Source organism: Carassius gibelio, chromosome B22 (assembly GCF_023724105.1).
Source record: "Carassius gibelio isolate Cgi1373 ecotype wild population from Czech Republic chromosome B22, carGib1.2-hapl.c, whole genome shotgun sequence".
Classification (NCBI taxonomy): domain Eukaryota; kingdom Metazoa; phylum Chordata; class Actinopteri; order Cypriniformes; family Cyprinidae; genus Carassius; species Carassius gibelio.
The window spans coordinates 22,090,063-22,115,046 of record NC_068417.1 but is presented as its reverse complement, the minus strand read 5'-3'; the positions used below and the strand labels follow the sequence as shown (position 1 = coordinate 22,115,046).

The 24,984-nt window shown below is 33.1% G+C and overlaps 1 protein-coding gene across 1 annotated transcript in view; it reads right to left on the bottom strand.

Annotated features, from left to right (window-relative positions):
- The window catches only part of LOC127987986 (alpha-1,6-mannosylglycoprotein 6-beta-N-acetylglucosaminyltransferase A-like), a 60,498-nt gene that overhangs the window by 5,220 nt on the left and 30,294 nt on the right, over positions 1-24,984 (bottom strand). Inside the window, exons 4-14 of the mRNA XM_052590458.1 lie at positions 20,774-20,850; positions 18,280-18,369; positions 17,230-17,301; positions 16,723-16,884; positions 14,124-14,293; positions 13,908-14,042; positions 12,189-12,322; positions 9,324-9,457; positions 4,482-4,631; positions 1,246-1,392; positions 1,043-1,159 (exon numbers count right to left, since the gene is read on the bottom strand). Of these exons, the coding sequence (XP_052446418.1) occupies positions 1,043-1,159; positions 1,246-1,392; positions 4,482-4,631; positions 9,324-9,457; positions 12,189-12,322; positions 13,908-14,042; positions 14,124-14,293; positions 16,723-16,884; positions 17,230-17,301; positions 18,280-18,369; positions 20,774-20,850 (1,388 nt within the window). The remainder of the gene's footprint in view (positions 1-1,042; positions 1,160-1,245; positions 1,393-4,481; positions 4,632-9,323; positions 9,458-12,188; positions 12,323-13,907; positions 14,043-14,123; positions 14,294-16,722; positions 16,885-17,229; positions 17,302-18,279; positions 18,370-20,773; positions 20,851-24,984) is intronic.

The following is a 24,984-nucleotide window of genomic DNA, read 5'->3' as shown; positions in this document are numbered from 1 at the left end:
ATTATTATTATAATATAAAATATTATATAAAACAAAAGTAACAAAAAAAATTCACTTTCACTTCTGAAGACACAAACGTGTAATTTATGTGATGTTTAATATGTTTTTTTTTTCATATTCTATATTAAATCATCATCAACACCTTTATTATTATTATCATAATTTTTTTTATTAATAATGTATTATTCCAACTGTAAAACAAAACATTAATATACTGATATTATGTTTATATTACTTATTTATAATAAAGCAGTTTTATTATATATTATATTTTATATTCCTAAAGATTATATTAGTTAAAAATATTATGTATTAAAGTAAACATTACAAAATAATTCACCTTCACTTCTGAGAAATGAAACATGTAATTTATGTGATATTTGTTATTTAATGCGCAAATCTATACTATTATTATTAATATATTAGGTTACTATATATTTATATATATATATATATATATATATATATATATATATATATATAAAACAATATAGTAACACTCTTTTTTTCACTTTTTTCACTTTTTATATACACACACACACTACATATGTAAACATAACAAAAAATTTACTTTCACTTCTGAGGAAATAAACTAAAATTGATGAGATATTTAGATGTAAATCGAGGCAAAACCTATAATAATAATAATAATAATGATAATAATAATAATAAAAACAACTAAAATGCAGAACTAAATATTTATATATTGACATTACACTTAGACTACTTATTATTTTATAATATTATGTCAATTAAAAGTAACAAAGAATTCACTTCAAAGGCCTGAACCAGGGAATTAATGTGAAGTTTAATATTTAAATTTAAGCCTATATTGAATTTGTCTGTGAGATTGAGATTTAGTTTTTGAATCAGGGGCCTGTTCCATCAAACAAGTTTACCAATTAATCCAGGTTTATTTCAGTTCGTCTGACCTACTGTCAGTTGATGTGATTCAAAATAAGTCAGACTAACTGAAATAAGCCTGGATTATTTGGTAAACTTGTTTGATGGTCTGATTTGTAAACAGGAAGTGTGTGTGTACCTTCTGACTGAGGATGGCTTTAATGGCGTTCTCCACCTCTGCGCGATCATCGATGTTGACGGTCCAGACGTGCGGCCGTCCGATGTAAACCTCAGCGTAAGGGTGCTGGGAGGTCAGCTGGGGTCAGAGGTCAAACATACATCAGACACAACAGATTCTGAGCACAACAAACTCAGTGAAATAATAACAAACAAATGCAGTACCTCTCTGAGTGTGGGTTTGCCTTTGAAGAAATCGGTGTTTTTGCTGCTTTTAGGCGGGTCGAACCTTGGGTTGAGGAAAGCACAGCCATTGGCTATGGCCTCCAGAGGGGCGGGGCCTTCATACGGGAAGGACAGTCCCACAAAGAGCTGCACAACAGACACACAATTGCAATATTGTCATGTATGATTAAACATTATCACATTACATTCACTATGAAGCAAATTATAACAAAGAGTTCACTTCTTTTAATATACAATTTATTATTCATTATATAATCATTTTAAAAGTTTAAATGGTGTGTAAATATGAAGTTTGAATAATTTATTTGAAACTATAAAAAAGTATTAATATTACTATTAATATTATTAGTATTAATACAATATTACTATTAATAAAACAGTGATTATAACAAATATTATTTCAATTATTTATTAAGTTGGCTTGAGAAAGCCAGTATTACTAGGTATTATTATAGTATTACTATACTACTACGTTATTATTAGTATAAAATGACATTATTTATAAAAAGTTACAAAATTTAAAATAAAATTGAAAACAACTTTTTATTTTTTTTATAAATGTTTTATAAAATCAGAAGCATTAATAATAAAGTTATTTATTATAATAACTTATTTTAAGAAATAAGCATATATATATATATATATATATATATATATATATATATATATATACACAATTTGAATAATATAAAATATTAAAATATTTTAATAAATATTTTGTATTTATATTCTGTAACAAGGAATTAACTTCAACTTCTGAGGAATACAACATAAAATATTATTATTCATAATGTTACAAAATATGTAACAAATTCAATATGTAACAAAATATTAATATTGATATTGTATCTATGTTCTGTTAAAACAAAATGACAACATTTGAATGACAATGTGCACTTTTTAACTTCAGTTTAATACTCAGAGTTAGAAGTCTGTTTAAATTCATAACTATATGTATGAGTTATAATAACAGTGATGCTGAATTCAGCAAACACCAGCACCAAACACATGTCCACACACTCCTGAACATGCAAACACCATTACCAGCCATTTACAGGAAATTTAGGCCTGAACAAACAAAAGTTGCTTGAATTTTCTCAGAAACCAGGCCTGATTTCCATTTCCAAATCTCATCTCGGTGTATTTTTAGACCGATAGATGTATGCGGTTGATTCCTGAGAGGGAAATCAGGGCTTTCTGGAGCACTTTCAACAAGCTCGCAGTGGGGAACATCAAACAAACGATCCATTGATGGAGACCTGACGGCTGATTCCCAGAGCAAATTTACCTGCAATAAACTCACATTTGCTCTGCAGCAATCACCGGCTCAAATAACAATCACCAGTGAGGAGGAGTGTAACAATCACAACAGAAGCACACAGTCTGTGTTGAGCAAATGTTTACATGCGGCCAGCTGAGGCCCACAATAATGTGTTTGTGGAGTGTGCAGCTACACCAATCTGATGCACTGACCCACAATGCACCAGTGACAGATCATGCACTTTTCATTTATTAGTTATATTTATTAGTTCAACCTGATTTACTTCTTCACAAAAGAGCTTAACAGGATTGTAAAAATGTTGTTTAAATTAAAAAAATGTGAACATTATATTACAGTTAGTCTTTAGTATTCCTAATTAACTTATATATATATTAAATATATGAAATAACATTGTATGCATTTAGCAGATGATTTTTATCCAAAGTGATAATGTATATGAATAACAATAATGTAAATAATGTATAATATTGGTATTAATATTAATAAAACATTTCATAAAATTTACATTTCATGCATTTTGCAGGTGCTTTTTTAAAACAAAGCAACTTTGATGTATGTAAATATTAATGAATAAAACACTGATATTAATAAAACAAATTATTAGTTTACATTTTATGCATTTAGCAGTCAGCTAATAGCAGATATTTTTTAACCAAAGCAATTTATGTATATGTAAATAATTGCATGCAATAAAGCTATTAATATAAAATGATCAGATCTATAAATTATTATAATTATTATTATAAATACTAAAATATTAACAAATATTATTTTAATTTAAAACAATCGTTAATTTTTTTCTTATAAAATTATGACAAAAATATTTTAAAATTACACATTTTTATATTTGTTATAATCTATCTCAATATGTAAATAAACACACAAACATGCACAGTATATATATATATATATATATATATATATATATATATATATATATATATATATATATCATTACAACAAATGTAATTATAATTCATTTATGGATATTATAAAATTTCATATTTTATTATTAAAGTGTAACATTAAATATATCAAAAATGATTTATGATATTGCTAATTACAATAAATGCTATAATAAATGCTATTTATATGTATTAACAGACAAATTATTTATTGTATTAATTATATAATCAAAACGATATGTAAAAATAAAACTGTACTATTAATAAAACTTATATATATATATATATATATATATATATATATATATATATATATATATATATATATATATATATATATATAAAGACACAATATATAATATGAAATCTTAAGTAAACATATTACAATTTATACTATTAAAGATAATAAATGTTATTAACTTTTAATAATTTATATGTATTATAAAAATACTAATTATGTATGTTATTATTGTTATACACACAGGATGATTTATTGTGCATGAAAACAGAAACCTTCTGTGGTTGAACTTCTATGTTTTACTATCGGGGGGCAGCAGAGAGGTCCTGAAACCAAGCAGGCTTCTAAAAAGAAAGATTGAGACGTCTTCAAGAGGTGCAGTGGAAACACCGTCAGGCGAGTCCAGCGAACCTTTGCATGTCTGAGGTGCTTCCGAGTGACTTTGTTTATTTGTAAATCAGTGGAGCGAGTCAAACGACAAATTCACTCTCTCTGTATGTAAATGAAGCAGCCTCACTCTCTCCAGGAGTTTGCATGAAGTCGAAACAACAGGTAAGTTAAAGTCGAGCTCAGGGCGAGGAAAAAAGCCGAGGTGGTAGAAGATTTTTAAAAAAAGCTGTGAGACTTCATGGAAACAGCAGAGCAGCACATCCTCTCTCGTGGTTGAGCTAAACACCAGACACAAGCCACAAAGTCCTGCACTTCACCATGCAATACAAACTTTAGTTTCAAGCGTAAACAACCACTATAAACTCAATACTGAAGCGAGACACTACTAATAAATTGAGACCTTGGTTTCGCGCAGGAGGAACTGGAGGTCGCGTCCGCTCAGGATGCCGTGGTTCTTGACGTAGTCTGGCAGGTGGACTGTACTCGTGCCGTGGACCGTGCCGTGCACCTCCATGTACGAATGAATGACATCCAAGTACTTCTTTTTATCCTAAAACACACATAAAAGACACATACACGTGAGAAACCAGTGATGAAGGTTTTATCGCAGCACTCGGAAACTATTTTTGGTTTCTGCTGATGTAAGCAAGGCCGTGTGGGCGGGGCTTAATATGTTCGAACTCAGAATTTAAATCATATTAAAGTTTTTGTATGTATTTAAATGTATTTATTATAATAACAACAAATGATAGAAATGATAAAATATCAAGTATAATATTACTGCTCATATTAACAAAATATACGTATATATTTTTTCTTTTTCACTGATAAAAGCAAGCTCACGTTGGTGGGGCTAAATATATATTTTTTTACTATTATTACAGTTAGCTTTAGTATTCATAAACATCTTTATTTAAAACATTTCTTAGTAAATATTAAATAATATTAATATCATATTGACAAAATAATCATGTAGTATTGCTATAAATAAAACAAATTATAAGAAATACAGAATTTTATTGGCATTATAAAATTACATTTGATATATTATATAAAATTAAATCTTACATGCAATTATTTTTTATTAGAAAATTGTTATCCAATAAAATTTATCAAACATAATAATAATAATAATAATACATTTTAATATTGATCAGATAGTCTATGGATATTGTACGATATTATTAAAGAAACTATATTATACTAATGTGAAGAATAAGAAGAACATTTATACTGATATTATACTATAAAATATAGTTGTAATATTGCTGTTCATATTAACAAAATAACTAACAAACAAGAATTGTTCTTTTCTGTTGATGTAAGCCAGAACAACTCATAATTGTAGTGCTACATCATCTTATTTGAAGTCATTTAATGCAGATTTCTGCAGGGATATTTTGTCTCAAACTGACTGATTCAGACAATCTGTTAACAGATTTGTGAGACTGGAGCCAAAAGACCCCAGGAAGCTCAAAACACAAACAAAAAGTGGATTTTTTTAGCTCTTGGTGTGAACTTGTTTCAGTCGAGAGGAAGTGCAAAAGCAGACAGGAACAGTTGAACAGGACTCTGGGGGAAAACCACGAGATGAAGAGGATAAAATGAAGCTTTTTCTTTACAAACACTCAAAGAATGCAAAGACGCCCACTTCCTCTCAAAGTTTTCAAACAGAAATGAAACTGCTCGACGTGTGTGTGTGTGTGTGTGTGTGTGTGTGTGTAAGCAAGGTCTCAAGAACAAGGTGAGAGTAAAAACTAAATCATACCAAAAAAATTAAATATATATATATATCAACAGTAGTTACCAATAAACCATAATCATCAAAATAAATAAATACAACTATCAAAATAATAAATGGTGTATTTCTCTAATGTATGTATATACAAACTTTCATGCTACAAATGCCTATGTAAAAAAAAAAAAAAAAAAAAAAAAAATATATATATATATATATATATATATATATATTAATTACAACACAAACAACAAATGAAATTAATAAAACAAATAATTATAATTAAACTAATAAAATGAGCATTTGAAAAAAAAAATATATATATATTTTTAACCGTCAACAAACGACTATTAGCGTAATTAATTGCCATTTATAATTGATTATAAATTTAATATTTAAAAAATAAACCATAGACAAAGTTTCACAGTCTTAAATGATTTGTTATTTAATATGTGTAAATACCCTTTTTATGATAATACTTATTCTAGATTTCTCCGCTTGGTCAGAACACACACACTATCAAACAGAATATCAATGGTCTCCTTGTTAAATCATCAATCATTTCCTTGTTTTATCGACTAACACACACGCAGTGATAAGATTATGAGACATGAGATGGAAATGCCAACAAAGCATGCAAACCCTGCAGCTACAAAAAATGTGTATTGTTGAGTCATTAGTGTAACGTAAGGCATTCTCTAGCATACTTCAGGCCTTAATATATATGTGTGTGTGTTTGAGAGAGGTAAACTAATCACAGAAAAGCATCAGTGTTTGAGACAGAAAATAAACACAGAGATGCATTGCATGTGAACTTGTAGCACTAATAACGCGATGAATGTATATGTGTGCATTCATGCAGCCAAGACTTTATTTGCATTTCAAAAGCCTACACACATATCCTCTGATCTCTAGACGACACACACACACACACACACACACACACACACTGATTCAGGGTCTATGTTCAAGTTTGTTTCCTTGGAAACCAGTTCTTGAGAGGCTGTGTAATAGCAGGAGTCTTTCTCTCCATCGCTGGGTGCAGCATCAGTAAAATTGAGAATGCGAATGAGGTTAAATGAGAATGCACTGTCGCTGTAATCGCATCCATCATTTGGATCCTCTTTCTGACTCTGAGAATTAAACTGGACTTTTTTTTGCTACTGTAGCTTTAAGAGATTTAAATGAGTTTGTTATGATTAGCTAATCTCTGTTACATATTTTGCGTCTTTTCATCCCATGGTGTGCGTCACAAATGCGCAAACTTTCAATGAGGTTAATTGCAAATGCAGTGTTGCTGTGAATCCACCCGTCCTTCATAACCCTTATGCTGAAACTTAGAAACTTAGTTTTTGTTAATGTACATTTAGATTATGCAAACCTCCACATACTAGCAAACTTCAAGTACAAACTTTTGTTTCAAGTACAACGGGGCAAGACAAAAAAAAATCCTGTTTTCTATCAAATTACTCTCTCATCCTGTGATGTATAAAAAAATTTAATAAAACAAACATCCCCTGAGGATAACTATGAATTTCCCATAATATGGCTCTTCTATTCCACGTTGTGTGTCAAAATTGCGTAAATTTAACTGTGAAGTTTCTCATTATAAATGCATCTATTTCTCACAACCTTTTTCTTATCCTTAGAACTAAACTGGATGTTATTTTTATGTTCCTTTACGATACAGAAATTTACGATATAAATTTTTGCATCTAACAGAGAAAGAAAAAAAATAGTGTTATCCTTAACATGACTCTATTGTATGTAAAAAAAAAATTGCAACTTGTTTGTCCCTAAGAACAAAATAGTTTTTTTTTGTATTGTTCCCTTAAGATATGTAAATGAGCTTGGCCAAACTGTTCATATTATGTCATGTCAAACTTGACATGACTTTTTTCAACCCACGCTGTACACCAAAACTGCACAAAAGATTCTTAAAATTACCAGATTCTTTTCATCCAGAGTTGTGTGTAGAAATGGCGAAAATGTTCTGATTTCTGCAAAAAATTGTCAATTTAAATGTAAAATCTTATTTTTTCGCACCCATTTTGCTGAACCTCAGAATGAAATGGGCTGTACTGTACCTTTAAGATATGTACATGAGCTATGTTGCGATTAGCTAAGAACTGCGTACTGCATACTTCAAATGGAAATTAGTTATGTCAAAATGAGCAAGAAAAATATTATCCATGATTTCTCTCTTTTCATCCCATGTTTTATGCCACAAATGCAAAAAAGTAATGTTGCAACCTCTTGCTGAACATTAAAAATAAATGGGCTGTTTTTGTCACTGTACCTTTAAGGTATGTGTGTGGCGGGGCCGAGAGGCGTGGGAACGAGGAGTGAGGCCAGGTGTAGTGATTGGAGATGAGCTACACCTGCGCCCCACCGCCGGTCTCGAGTCCCACGTAGGAGATGGAAGGATATAAAACTGGAGTGACGACTGTGAAGGACGAGAGAGGACCAGGCCTGGGACATTATTTTATGTGTTTGCTTTTTATTTATGCGCACCAGTCGGCCGTGAGGGGCTGGTGCGCAATTTTGTATTTATTTTGAATATTAAAATTATGTTTTGATTGTGCGCTGGTTCCCGCCTCCTTCTTCCCGATGAATATGGAGATTTGTATATTGTTACAGTATGTAAATGAGCTTCTTTGTGATTAGCCAACCTCTGTGTGCTGTCAAACTGCACATGCAAACTTTCGAACCCAAGAGAGCTAGAAAAATCCCATTATCCTTAGCATGACGCTTTTCATCCAGTGTTGCATGTGAAAATCAAGAAAAAAATTTCTGACGTTATACGTGAACAAATTGCAAATGTAAACGCATCTATTTTTTTCAGTTTTTCTGAATCGTAGAATGAAACATATACAATATCTCTGAGATATGTAAATGACCTCTGTTGCATTTAGCATACTGGTAATCTTTGCGCAACCTTTCATTTTTCAAAAATTCCATGACTCCTTTCAACCAAAGCTGTTCGACGAAATCTTCTTAAAACTACTGTTATTAAACTGGCTGTTTTTGTTACTGTACCTTTAAGATAAGTAAATGAGCTCTTTTGCGATTCGCTAACTTTTGTCTACGAGTGCATGAAAAATCTTGTTATCCATAATATGACTCCCGTATTGTTCGCCAAAAATACAAAAATTTCCCTAAAGGACACTGGAGAAACAGATTGAGAATAACGTGTGGGATTAGATGTTCTGAACGGTGTGCGAGTACAGAGGGACTGGTTTTTCATCTGCGTAACTCATCACGCGGGGCGTTACGGATCCAGATGGACAGCGAGACGTTCCCTGTAGGAAACTCTAAACGGCAGAACCGGTCGTGGCCTGATGCTGGGGAAAGATGAAGTCATTGCAGTCGAATTGAAAACACTTTTGTTGGCGCTCAAAGTTGGAAAACGTGGCGCAACAATCTAGCATATAATCACAACACGGTTTCACATGTAAACAGCCAAAAAAAAGTTGGAAGCGACTGATTTTGAGGAGAACTCACTTTCCAGAAGTTGTCCACCTTGCCGTAAACCAGTGACTGGTTTTGGCGCTTAATGTCGTCGATGTGCCTGACGTCGCTGGCGTTCAGGTGCTGCTCCACCACGAAGCCCAGGAAGCTGTTATCTGGAGTGTGAGCTGCAGGGTAAACACAACAACCAATCAGAAGAGGGCAGAGAGATCAAGCCAATCAACACTGTGTGGGTTGTATTAATAAAACATCGTTTTTACCAATATATGAGAAGCAATTTAAAGAGAGTAATATGTGGAAGAAAAAAAAACATTCTTCTCAGAATTCTAACATATAACTTGAACTCAAATCAATATTTTATGTGTATTTATTTACTTTTAAGATGCAGGATAGTGTACTGTATAACTAGGGTAAATAACAAGAGGAAAGAACAAATTGTTTGCAAATATGAATATGAATATATTTAAATAGCCAGATGTTTGAAATCACATATTACAAGGCAAAAGTAAATTATGTAACGTTGGTTTAAAGTATTCAAAATATTGAAAGTATTTTTAATAAATGTCAGTTACACATTTATATTTTACCTATAGATTACTCTTGACCATTCTGGCTGTTCGAGTAATTAAAATGCATAAGCATTTACATTTTTTAATTTTTTATAAAAATAGTGATTACAATTTTCAGGTTGTGGCAAGACGTGATGTTTTAAAGTTAAAACTTTATAAAATGTATTAAATTACACAATAAATAAATAAATAATACATTTAGAAAATATACATTTTAATAAAAAACTTTGTTTAAATGTTTAAATATTATACATATATAAAAATGTATTAAATTACAGCATATGTTGGCCAAAAAGTTTCTTTACAAAATTACATTACAAAATACATAATATTGTACATTACTCTTAGAAATTTGGCAGTTTCTTTAACTTCAGTAAGTTTTCTAATTGTTTTAGGATGTCTCAGAATGTCACATTTATAAAATGCATTAAATCACAAAAACTTTTTGCCAAAATGTATTTATTTATATAAATACATTTTATATATTTTTTTTTATTTTTTATTTTATATATAAAACATGATATACTTGTATATTTTGAGAAATTACCCCATATAATGTGACAATGTTCTCCTTTTTTTGAAGATTTAAAAATCTAAGGCATGTTTCTTTAAAGAAAAATCTAAGGCATGTTTCTTTAAAGAAACTGATATAAAATAACACGTTATTAACCAAACAAAAAAACAACAGACACAAATAATGAACCAAATAATGCAATAATAGAAGATTTTCAGAAGATCAGATGAGCAAAAGAGATTTGTAAAACTCTAAATACAGTTGTTTCTTAAACACGGGAATCTGATTGAGTGCGGCTCATCAGGAGCGCAGCGGAGCGTCTGAGGGAAGATGTTCAGATTAATTCTGTTCGAGAAAGATTCGTGTGGGTGTCCACGCCGCCAAGCGAGGAGCTGTTACCATGACAACAATAGTCTGAGAGGTCGCCAGGGTAACGAGGCTTGGCAGAGATACACCTGAATGCCATCTGTCCAAAAAATTCAATCCTGAGATTAAGATTTCTTATTTACACACACACCTCAAATTCATGCATGCATATGTGTGTGTGTGTGTGTGTGTGTGTGTGTGTACGGTCTGTGGTTATTGCCTGCGGGAGCAGCTGGAGCGTGTTGTCACGGTTACCCGTCAATTTCAATGAGAGTGCAGGATGAAATTCAGAACCCAGGCGACCCATAATGCAATTTACGAAGTTTTACAGAAACCATAAATGGCGTTTAAATGGAATACAGACCTCTTGCTCTCCTTCTCTCTATAGATGCTGTAAATAGTGCAAATATGCTTCTATGAGAACACACACATGCACTCACATTCACACACACTCTTCTCAAGCGCACACACACTCACACTCGCACACACACACACTTCTCAAGCACACACACGCACTCACTCTCACATTCACTCTTCTCAAGCGCGCACACACACACACACTCACACTCACTCACTTTTCTCAAGCGCACACACACACTCGCACACTCTCTCTCTCACACAAACACACACTCTTCTCAAGCGCACACACACACACACGCACACACACACACACACACGGTGTGAATGAAAACCTGACATTCTTTTTGGAATTCCATAATTCCAATTTACATTCCATGCAGGTGGCATCACCCAAATGTTGCCAAATACGTTCTTATTAAATCCAGGAGTGGAAACCTCAGCATATTACACACACACAGACACACACACACACACACACACAGAGACGTCTCCCGTCACTGCAGTGGCTTTCATCTGTGACAGACATCTTATCCTGTTGAGTTTCACACACACTAATGAGCTTTGCTGAAGTGCAGATTAGTTTCTGGAGGACAAAGCTTCATACTTATTTTATTTCTTAGAATAGGACTTAGTTTTTTACTTTAAATGGTTTTGTAATTAAAACAACGACACAAACGTAAGTAAAGCACAATAAAAAGATATTGCAATACAACATCTTTATCCTTTCTTCTTTGCTTTACTTTTATTTAGTGGTAAAATCATATTGATAATCTGCTCTTCTTGAGGAGTTTGGTGAGACTGAGCCGTTAGTTTAGTGTTCACACACGTGTGGGGTCGGTGAAAGCAATCTCTGCTCTCAAACAGGCTCCGTCAGAAATAAGAGCAGTTCTGCTTGGAAAGCCGCATGTTTTATGAGAATGTCAAAGTCTGTTGGTAAACAAAAGAGCCATTCAGAGCCGGAGCCGATCGGAGACGCCACCCAAAACCCCCGGAACCCCGACGCAGCCCGGATAAAGTTTCCATGTCCAAAGGGTAAAACAGGAAAGGTTAAACACATACACACAAAAAGCCCCTCTCATGCAGACTTACGAAACATGGTGTTGAACTGCTGGGGGTTCAGGTTCCACTTGCCCCACGGAGTTTTGTGCCCTTTCGACTGGGCGTAGTGGGCGTGGTTAAACTCCGGCTCCGTCCCGAACGAGTCTAGGACCCTCAGCATGCACCTAAAACACACGTTCAGAGCTGGAGTGTGGGCGTATAACAATAGAGTACAAACCATCTACAAAAAGTGCTGCCATCTGTACATTAAAGCATACTTAGAATAATAAAAATAATATATTTCTAAAGTCAAAACATGAATATATAAAATATTTGGATGCTGCATAGTGTTTTTTGTATATGTGTGTATATATTTATAAAATACCCATTTTTCATGAGCTGACCTCTATTTTTTCTATGTACACAACAGTTTTTCTATGTACACAACAGGCCTGTTTCTCTCAAATATTTTTCACAAATCTGTCTAAACCAGTGTTAGTGAGCACTTATAATTTTGATCAGTGTATCTTTTTTCTATTTTTGGTATGTTTATTTTAAAGCGGAATTACAAACAATAGTTTATACTTTACAATACGCTAAGAATAATATAAATAATGACAATTATAATATGCATTTTGGAATTTTTCTATGGCAAGCAAAACATTTTAAATGAAAACTGGACTTAGTGGACAAATGTAGCACCTTTAGAAAAAAAAGGATTTAAAATACTATGGTAGAATATTTTTCTTATTTTATTATATGATTTAAGATTTACTATTGAATCTTCTGTAAGCAAAACAATGACTGTAATTAAAAAAAAACAATAAGTACAGTAATACAATATTTAATTATTTGTGGTGAAATAATAATACAAGAGAAAATGTTGCCATTTTTCATGACTTTATTTCTAGCAAAACTCAAATAACATTTAATAACTTAAAGTCAAAATTAAATAATATTATTAACAATAGTAACAGTAATAATTATAATACTTATTATAATCATCATTATCATTTAATATTTAATTAAGTCAAAATATAAATAATATTACTACTATTACTATTAATAACATTGTTATTAATAATACTAATTATTATTACTATTAATATTATTATTATTATTATTGTTATTATTATTATTTAATTACTTTAATTAATATTACTTCCACTGCTACTAATATTGGTATGGATAATAATACTAATTCTTTATTAGTATATTTATTATATTTATTATTATTGTTTTTATCATCATCATCCGGATTTGGGCTTTTTTCATGACAATTAAGCACATTTTTCTAACAAAAACTTTAATTTAGATTTTTTTTTAAATATGGTACTTTTGATTTTACATTTTTATAAAAAAAAATAAATAAATAAAGGCAATCATTTTCTGGAGAATTTGACAAATCCTTATAAACAGATGTAAAACATTTGACTACAGCAAAGGCGGTATTTAACACTACAGGAAGTCATCCATTAGCAAACGATTGGGTTTGGTATCCGCTAACAGACCAAATAAGGTCAGACGACCCTGATTACTCGATAAGCCCAATCCTGGCTGGAATAACAGCTCGAATTCACGCCGGCGCGGTGCGGATTAGATCGACCCAGACGAGAATCTGTCTCCGTGTCTGAAGACTGAGATAAAATCAGGAGATCAGGTTCATTTCAAACGGCTTACGTGGTCAATAACGCCCGAGTGTCGCGTTTCTCAACAGAGCTGTCAGACGAAAATACTTCATACTAAAGCACAAATGTGATGTGAACTCACTGATAATGAACCCAGGACGGGCCCAGAGTCTTCTTGAACTGAGCCAGGCCGACGATGTCTATGTAGATGAGCTCCACAATCTTATCACCCTTTGTAGGGCAGCTGGACTTGTTGCCCATGACCTTCTTCATGATCCTGGAGACACAGAATTGAATTAAATGGCACTGAATGGACCTGACTGAAGAACTGAAGGCCGAGAAAGAGTTGGAGACTCACTCCTTGAGCTCAGCGAGAGACGCTGAGATGCGGATGTCGTGTCCGAGCAGATAGAGGGTGGTGATCAGGTCACTCCACTGAACCAGCTCGCCCAGAGGACCGCCGCTGAACGCGTTCTCCGCTATCTTAAAACCAGACTCCTTCGTCAGCAGACCCAGGTGCACCAGGATCTAAGACAAGAACAAACCAGAAAAATATACAAAATATATATTTGATACATTTTAAGCAATATATATATAATAATTTATTTAACATTTAAATAAAGTTTAATTAAGATACAGTAGATTAAAAATAGCAATAATAACTATTAATAATAATAATAATTGTTATTACTATCTTTCATATAGTGCTGTCAAATAACTGATAAAAAATTAAATGATAAATACATTTGTTTACATAATATGTGCGTGTACTCTGTATATTTATTATATATATATATAAATACACTCACATGCATATATATATATATATATATATATATATATATATATATATATATATATATATAACAAATTATATGAATATAAATATAAACTGCACATGTAATTACATGTAAATATTTTCGAAATATATACTGTATGTGTTTCTATTTTTAATATATATAAAATATACACTGTACACACGCATATATTATGTAAACAAACACCTTTATTTTGAATGCGATTTAATTGCAATAGTTTGATGGCACTAAATTCATTAGACAAATTAACTAGCTTATATTTTATTTGATTGCGTAATACTGATTGCATAATATGTATTTTCTTTCAAAATAATAAAGCTCAATTTAACATTTCTAAATGGCAGTCCTAATTAAAAAAAGATCAAAATATGGTTCTATATTCCAATAAAAACAGAGTATTGAAATATTATAGTTAACTTTTTAAAAAGAATGTCAAATAAAATACAAAATATGACTAGTACACATTATTAAACTGATCAAAAAGTCTGATTCCACTAAATTGAGTGATTAATATTTGCTTAAAATCGCTCAAATAATTGCCAACATGTTTTTTTGTGGTCTTAGCTATCTTAACTAAGCTTATTGTGAAGAATTAAATGTGAAGAGAAGGTTGCATTCTGGGTTAAAATACTGTGGGTTGCAGTCTATTAACTTCACTGTCATGCCAGAGTCTGTATGGCGCAGTCATATATTTCTCATCCACAGCAATTGTTTTAGTATTAATATCTCAAGGGACTCACACGCAGTCACATTTGTGTGGTGGATAAGTACCACCAGAGGATTATGGGTAACCGTGACATGCTTTAAGCTCTAAACAACCAAGGTTATTCCAGGCGATCTCTAGAGAGACTCGTGCGTGAGGTTTTGGGTCCCGCTGCGGCGCCTGACTGCAGGTGAAAGAGTAAGTCAAAGATGCCCCTGGGAAAGTGTGTCTATCTGCATTCGTGTGAATTATTCATTCGGAAAAGGGCGGGAACGCCAGCTGCATTGTTAAGAGATGCAAACTCATCATGGGTGAAAAAGACAATGGAAAAATGTAGCGGATTCAATCGCGCAAGTTTAACACTCGTGTTTGTCTCTCCTGAAACATTATAGTTGGATGTTCGGTCCTATTAGTCAAACAAAACCTTTCTTCAAAAGGCTCCTATCATACCTGAATTTACTGAACTGACCGAAATTAAGGTAATTGCACACCGAATCTGAAATTCTCGTCCAAAATTTTCACTCGTTAAGAAAAAAATATGACCTCGCATTGTGTCAATCACGTATAAACACTGCCTCTGAAACTTTCGTCCGTCATAAAAATTCAGATCTGGTTCTATTTTCTGTGTTTTGGCATCCGTAACAATCATTTTGATGACGAATACGAAAAGAAAAAAAACACATACAAAAATTACAGTTTTTCACGCAAAAACTCCTGATATAATCAATGACTAACAACACAATCAATGTCTAATTTGTGCTGTGTTTAGGGCTGTCTCAATAACTACTTATTGTTGTGCGATATATTGCACCAAAAATAACTGCGATAAATGATATAACTGTCATTTAAATCAGTGTACAATTTATGTACTTCTTTGTGTTGACCTGATCAATTATATGTTAAACACAATCTACTAAATATAGGCAACTTCATTTTATTAAAAAAATAACAAATAAAAAATATATAATGATAATCTATGAAAATAATACTGTTATAAACTAGGTTGGTGGGTAATTCAGCAGCAAAGGTTTTTCTACAAAAACCATGAGTGCACAATAATTGTATTAAATGTAAACATTTAGTGAAATAGCATTGAGTGGGGAACAAATAACAGTGAGTGTAGGGCTAAATCTGGTAAAATGTTACACATTGTGAATAACAAGTAAATATACAGTAGTCAACATTTGAAGTGGATCAGAAAAGTTCATCAAAGTTGTCCTAAGACAAGAACGGGTATTATTTTGGTTTTAGGACATCTTTGAAGTAAAGGTTTTGATCCACTTAAAAATGTTGACTCCTGTCTTAATATGTAAACAGATCTGTAGGTAACATATTTTGATCTCAAAAAGGTGTTTTCACAGAAGAATTAGGAGTTTGCATCAATTGTTGTTAAAGGCTGTCATGTTAAGTTGATTGGCACATTTCTTGCGACTCACCTTTTTGCGCTTGCGATTGTGGAGGTTTTGTTTGGTGGCGAGGGAGCGTATGGCACCGACCCACGGCTCCTCCATGCGCTTGATCCGCAGCATCATCCAGCGAAACTCCTCGCGCCGCGACATCACGCGATACAGCTCATCGAAACTCGTGCGGATCTTCCTCTGCGCAAAAATAAACAGAGCAGTTTGCTTGAGTTGCATAGACTGTGACGGTTTGTGCAATTTTTGTCAAATTCTGGAGACCAGTGCTGGGTAAGTTACTATATAAAATAATTAATTGATAGCCTTGTGGACAGTGTGCCCAAAAATATTGCCATTGTGCTACGGGCATCCTGAGTTCGAATCACAACTCTCCCACTAAACTATCCTTTCATCCTAAGGTCCGAAAAAGTAATTCATTATTCACAAATATATACAATTTTCTTACATTTTAATTTAAATAATTAAAAAATGTATGGACATTTTATCATATTTTGAGGACGGTTTTGGCCCCAAACCATAGCTGACCTGTGAATTCCTGTCAGCTTCTTCAGGATTATTCTTGATCCTCCACGGCAGGCGAGGGCACCAGTTTTCAACCTAACACACACAGAAACAGCGAGTTAGTGTGCATCAGAGCTAATGATCAGACATAAACCAGCAGAGCATGGAAACACATCTTGTAGACATACAGTACTACATCTCATTTCTCTGAGTAGCCTTGTGTATTTATATATCAGTCTGCTCATTTAACTACCCAATCAATATTTAAAGTACACATCAAATGCAAAGGAGAATGAGATGGTTGATATGGAAATTTATGCAAGGAGCTGAATATGCAGCTCTGTCTAATAGATTTCAGATGTTAACACACACACACACACACACACAGTGTAGTTATTATGAGACATCCATTATTTTCACTGAATGTTCAACAAAATTTAATTCGGAAGTCATTAAACACTCAAAATGAATAACAAGCTGCATTTTAATAATTTTCTCAAATTTTACGGATCACATCTTTTGGGTTTTATAGAGGATCGTGTGTTTACTGTGGCATTGGGGAGCAATTCATACCGCCAAACTTCCTTGCATGCAGAAACCACATTCAGCTAAAACCGTTAAGGCCATTTTAACAAGGTTTACTGGAAAGAAACCATATCATTCAAAACATCTTAAAGGAACAGTGCACCAGAAAATGAAAATTCGCAGATATTTGACTCACTCTCAGGCCACACAAGATGTAGATTAGTTTGATTCATCAGAACAGATTGGGATAAAGTTACTATTACATCACTCTTTCATTAAAGGATCTATTGAAGTGAATGGGTGCCGTCAGAATAAGAGTCCAAACAGCTGATATTAACATCACAATAATCCACACCACCCCAGTCCTTCAGGTAATGTCTTGAGTAACAAAAAGCTGCGTGTTCATAAGAAACAACTTCATCATTGAGGGGTTTTAAACATCATTTTCAATAGCACATGAATATGGAAACCATCTAGCATCATGGTTTTATGTCAGAGTGCCATGGCAGTGCCACATACCATTAAGCCAATTTATCTGTCACATCTTACCTCACTCAGATAAATGAAAAAGGAACAGGTGGATCCGTCCACTCCGTAGTTCCCATAGCAGGGGTCCGAACGCCACATGTCCTTCATCCACTGTAGAGGACGAAAAAAAAAATGCTCGTTTAGAAATAACTGTACATAAATGGGTTTTGTAAATCTAACAAATATACAAGTATTTGTGAAGGACGCTGTGCATAAAGTGCACAGTTTTATTTCCTCTCAGTTTTTCCAGGATATTTTTGAAGTTCTTAGATCATCTTGACCTTCAGGAAAATAGGTTTCCTCTTCCTGTATCCAATTTCTTTTCACAGTGAGACTCTCTCTAGGACGGAGAGGGACGTATTGATCGCAGTGTGAGGTTCAGATCACACTTATCGATCAGGGTTTATGAGAAAGATGCCGTCCGTGCGTTTTTATGAGAAAAAGCTTGAATTCATATGGATATGATACATTTTACACCGTCTGTGAACAAAATTTTTAAAATACGCAAATGTATTGAGCTTAATTTGCATATGTCTGAATATTTACATTTGTTTGGTTCATAAAAACCAATGAAATTAACTACGTAAAATTGACTGAACAAGATTTTAAGAGTGTCATTTATTAAATTAATGCATTTAGCAGACGCTTTTATCCAAAGCAACTTACAGTGCATTTAGGCTAACATTGTTTTCCCAACATGTGTTCCCTGGGAATCGAACCCACAACCTTTTGCGCTGCTAACACAATGCTCTACCACTGAGCCACAGGAACACTATTAATTCATTAAATTTATTTATTTTTAATTAAAAGGTAATTTTAATAAAACAATTATACACACAAATGTTTTATTTTTCTTTTGTTTTTAAACCAGTAACAAATAACCAAACAAATCAAATTAAAATCACAGATTTTCAAAGTTGACTGAACCAAGAATTTAACAAATGGTTTTATGAAACGGTTTGCAAATATAAGGCATAATTGGGATAAAACTTGACACGTCGACCTTCAAACAAAGCACATCATCTTAAAAAACACCATCTTATGTTTGATTTTTTAAAAATGTTTGTGCTTTGGTTTAATGGATAAACAAAATCGTTTTGAGACATTCTAACCCTCCAGACTAAAGTCAAACAAATCAGTCAAGCTGTTCTCACTGTTACTGTTGTCACATTTTGGTTTTAATTCTGCATGATTTTAAGAGGATTTCCATATCGCACAAATTTCCGTGAGCTCTAAATGAAAGGACCTGTGATTATTGAGACGAGGCCAAGCTCTGGTCTGATCTGACTGAAAAGGCCGACCAGCTTCATGTGCTCTGCTTGATGTTAAACCCTTCGTAATTTGTCCTGTCTGGCTGCGACATCGTGTTATGTAAAAATTAGGAAGGACTCGTTCTGAGTATCAGGTGAGCGCATTACGAAGTGTGGCATTCCAAGAAGGAAAAAGCACCATCACATGGTAAAACTCCATTCTGAATTCTTGAGAGGATTTGAAAAATCTGAAACTTCTGGGAGGTTAAGCACTTCATGATGAAACACTTCAGACATGTGAACGCTAAACACTTCACAATAGGACGTGGCATATTACAGACCTCCATAAAAGAATAAAATAAAAATTATATGCACCAATATATAATACACTGATATACAGAAATCTATTTTAATAATAGATTTTCTTAATTACATATATTGTGTATTAACTAATTATATAACCAATTATATAATTCAATAACAAAATATAAAAATGTTCTAAATAATTTTAGAATTATATATATATATCAATAATAATAATATAATAATAATATAATATAATAATATATATTGTTAGAAATGAATTAGAAACTTAAGCTATATCAAATCGTGCACAAATGTTTTTTTTTTTATAAAAAAAGATACATTTATCAGATATATTGGTAAATCATTTAGATATATTATTATAATAGTAATAATAATAATAATATCATCATCATCATAATTATAGTTTCCAACCTCACATATATGGGCAACCAGATAAATTACTTTTATCGTCTAAATATTCTAATAATAATAATAATAATAATAATAATAATAATACATCATTATTATTAATTGATTATTAATAATAACGTATAATTATAAATTAAGTATAAAAATCTTTAAGTAGAAAAGAATTATAAACCCAAGCTACATCATCAAATTGTGCACAAATATTTGTAAAATAAAGTATTTTACATTAAAATTAGTAACAACTTTATTAACGACTTGAGTATTTTGCTCATAACTAACACAAAATCAGTTAAAAGCTTTCAAATGTCTCAAAACGAATCAACATCTCCCTGTCTGTAAGTGGAGAATCCTGCAGAGAGTCTTTAATTTAAAAATCTATCTGTCTGGATTCAGGATGGAAATGGTTTCTAAATAAACTCCAACCGATGAGAAGCCACCATAAGACAATGCCAGCATAAAGTGATTAAAGAGCGACTCAGATTGAGAAGCCTTCCTCAGAGAACTGATCAGAGGGTCCGAGAAACACTCACCTTCAATTTCCCTTCACAATGCGGAAACCCGTCAAGCGAGGGCAGTTCGCATTTCTCCTGTGCTCCGTTCAGCAAGTCTGCAAACACACAGAGAAAGAGAGAAGAACATAATTATCAGTCCCAAACGACACATTTCACAGCTGAAATCTACAAGATTGTTTGGCACACAGGTCTCCGCCTGGAAGATCAATAACGCACACAATGCACTCTCAAATTAACTCGCTAACACAATATTAAGTGAAAAAGCCACATTGTGATTACAAAGCATTACAATTTTCTATAATATGTTACGTTGCCTAGTAAGTACATGGGAAATGCATGTAAAAATTTGATTTACGAATGATTTGCAATGTTGAACTTTCTTTAAACACACTTTATTGTGCTCCCGTTTCATTAAAAAAAAAAACAGAAATATTTGTAAACAAAATTGAACTAACTTTTTACTTAATATTTAAAAAAGTAAATAATTGTAAATACAGTATATTTTGTAACTCAGTCTCAGGTTAAAGCTAAATTTCAAAAGTAGCTGCTGTTTATTAATGTTAACCGTTAAGTGCAAAATTTACTGCTAACTTCCCTTCAGACTGAACACTTCACAATCACAACCCAAAACCAACAAGCTTTTTTGGCACATGGACACTGAGCCAGAGAAAGAGATCAATAATGCAGTTAACACGGCAAATTAACACTAAGACCGAACACCCACATCTTGCCAAATGCATTCAAATGGTCTTCAAAGACATTCTATTGCTGCTTTGCACTGCAGAAAAAAAGGGATAGTTCACCCAAAAATAAAAATTCTGTCATTAATTATTCACCCACAAATCGTTCCAAATGTGTAAAACTTTCGTTCGTCTTTGGAACACAAATTAAGATATTTTTGATGAAATCCAAGAGCTTTCTGACCCTACGTAGACAGCAATGCAAATGACACATTCAAAGCCCAGAAAGGTAGTTAGGACATCATTAAAATAGTCCACATGTCCCTTTAAAACGGTAAAAACGTATATGTATAACACATGCATAAATGTTTGAGCCAAAATGTCTACTTTTACGGATAATAAGATCAGAATTTACAACTGTCGTTAAAAATATCTGTTATCTTAAACTATCGTCAAAAATATCTGTTATGTTAGTTACATTATAATTGTTCTTCGTCTTTTTTACTAGAAACTCTTTAAAGCAAACACTATGTAACAACAAAAGGTTGTTAAAAAATTAAACAAAAACAAACAAGAAAATCAACAAAGTCTGAACAACTAAACGGTGATAACGTAAAATAAAGACAAAGTAAAAAAGCTAAGAAATTTGTAGTCAAAATTACTTTTACAAAATTTAAAATTTGTCTCAAATAAGTTGCTGTTTGTAATGTTCAAAACATAATACATTAAATGAAACATTGTCAGACAAAAAAAAAGGTAAACTTAAGCAATTTCTGAATTTTTTGTAAGTTTTAAATTTTACGTCATTTTATTTTAAATATCTAAACAATTTAGAATTTTCATGACAGTTACCTTTTTGTTTATTGTTAGTTTTTTTTTTTATGAAACTTGAATGATCTTTACTTTTCAAAGACAAGTTAAAAAACACATTTCATGACTGGAAATCAAGCTAGTGTTAAAAATAATATATCTGAAAGTTGCACACAGCCTTATTTTACACATTATATCAACAATTTACATTAAAAAGAGTTAGAATGGTAAAGAAAATGATGGCACAGCTCCATACTTTGAACTTTAACTATTATCTGCCCTTTAGGGCCAAACAAACACAATCTAACTTAGTTTTTTCCTTTCTCTCTAACAGTTTTTGTCGAGCCATCAATCTGCAATCTCCTTCTTTCTAAAAAAAAAAAATAATAAAAAAATAAATAAAACTACTGATATAGATTTAGTCAACACATGTGTCATGAAAAAACCTTGGACCATGAATGTACTATTTGCAGGTCTTTTGGGAAATAAAAGTAGGCACACAAAATCTACTGTGCAAGCAAATGTGTCTCTCTTCCAATACAAACATGCATGCGCATTCTGCAGATGAACCCTGATCCGAGTGCAGACATTTAAACTATTATGGATGCTTTTACCTCTCAGGCGATTTACAGTAGTGGCTCGTGTGTACCCGAGAGTAAAGAGCTCTTTTCAAGGGCACGATGGAGATAAGAAATCTCAATGACTCAAGTTACAGAGTTCAAAAAGCCAAGCGATGTAGAATATCAAGTGCAAGGCTAACACAAATATATGACATCATACTGCGGAGATGGCTATGGTTAAGCATGTAATACATAACAATATTTTAGGTTCAAAGTCAAACAGCTATTTGTTTGAATAAATGAAACAACTATTTGAGAGGTGAAAGTTAGGTTGGATCATAATATCATAACTTCAAGTGATACACAGTGATTTGTTTAATTTGTCTCGAAGCCATAGGATTATAGCATTTGATTTGACATTTTAAGACGAAATGTGCCGCCTGATGTTTTTTCCACTGATTATCTTCACCAGTTTGCAGAGGTGGGAGTAAATCACACATGTGCAAGTAACAAGTAAGTCTCAAGTCTTAACCTTCAAGTCACAAGCAAGTCCAAGTCCTTTTTTGTGAGAATCAAGCAAAGTCAAGTCAAGTTACTATTTTATGTCAAGCAATTCAAGTCAAGTCATAGCTTGGTTCAAGCAAGTCACTGTCAAGTCAAAAAAAAGATGTTGATCCAGGAACATGTCTCGGTGACCGGGAGGGGACAGGGAGAAGTGGGGAGACAAAAATGAGAGAAGATGAGGGGAGACCAGAAGAAACAAAATGATATAAGAGAAGATAGGAGATGAGAGGTGAGGAAACGATATGAGATTATATGAAAGGAGATGATGAGGGAAACAATGAGATGGGACAAGACATGATGAAAATAAACAAGATGAATTCAGATGAGGTGAGATGAGAGGAACTGATAGGAGAGGATACAAGATGAAAGGAGAGGACATGAATCCAGGTGAGGTGAAATAATATAAATGGAGTCGAGGTGAGTTGAGATGAGATGAGACGCAATGTGGCAAGATGATACAAGATAAAAAGAGAGAGGATCAATCCAGATGAATGAAATGAGGTGAGGTGAGACAAGATATTACATGATGAAAGGAGAGAAACCCATGTGAGATGAAGTGAGATGAGATGATATCAGATGAGATGAGATGAGATGACAAAACAAAAACCCCTAGGTGAGGTACGAGGTGGAGAGAAACGTATGTGAGCTGAGGTGAGATGAGAAGACAAGGGGAGATGAAAGAAGAGAACAAGAACCCCAGGTGAGACACAGTGAAAAGAAAAGAAACTATACGAGACAAGACGAAAAGACACTAGGTGAGAAGACAAGAGATACACTAATTAAAAAAACAACAAGATGAGACCAGACAAGATGAGATTAAAAGAAGATAAGAGGAACCCAGATGATGTGGGTTACAATAAAAGAAAAAGACACTAATTGAGACGAGACAATACGAGACAAGATGAGATAAAAGGAGAGAAGTGGACTCCAAGGTGAGACGAGATAAGGATGAAAGGAATGAAAAGAAAACACGCTAAGCGAAATTAGATGAGACGAGATCAGATACAAGGAGAGAAGAGGAACCCAGGTAAGGTGAGTTACAATGATATGAAAAGACACTAATTAAGACGAGATGAGACAACATGAGATGAAATGAGAGAAGAAGACTCCAGGTGAGATGAGATGAGACAATGAAAAGAAAACACACAAGGTAAAATGAGACAAGACGAGATGAGATGAAATGAGAGAAGAGGAACCCAGATGAGGTGAGACACAATCAAAGAAAAAGCCGCTAGAGCCCCTTTCACACTGCATGTCGGACCCGGAAAATTGCCGGGTCACCTTCTGTGTGAACGCAAACACGTCCCGGGATTTATTCCGGGATTGATCCCGGGTCGGGGAACTAGTAACATTGCCGGTTTCAGACCCGAAACAGTGACTCTTTTAGCGGGTGTTTTGAAGGCAGATCAACGTTCGCGGAGAAGCAAATATGTGCAAACTGTAACGAAGCAGAGATCAGTTCGTTCCTCACTTTCCGCGTGGAAGCTGAGATCGTAGCTAGCTTCAGTGAATGTTAACGTGCCTAGCGTTTTCGACTTGTGCATTACACATCATATTCTGATGTCACGTGTCTTTACGGGACCTTTACAGGTTGTGTGTGAAAGCACGCACATAT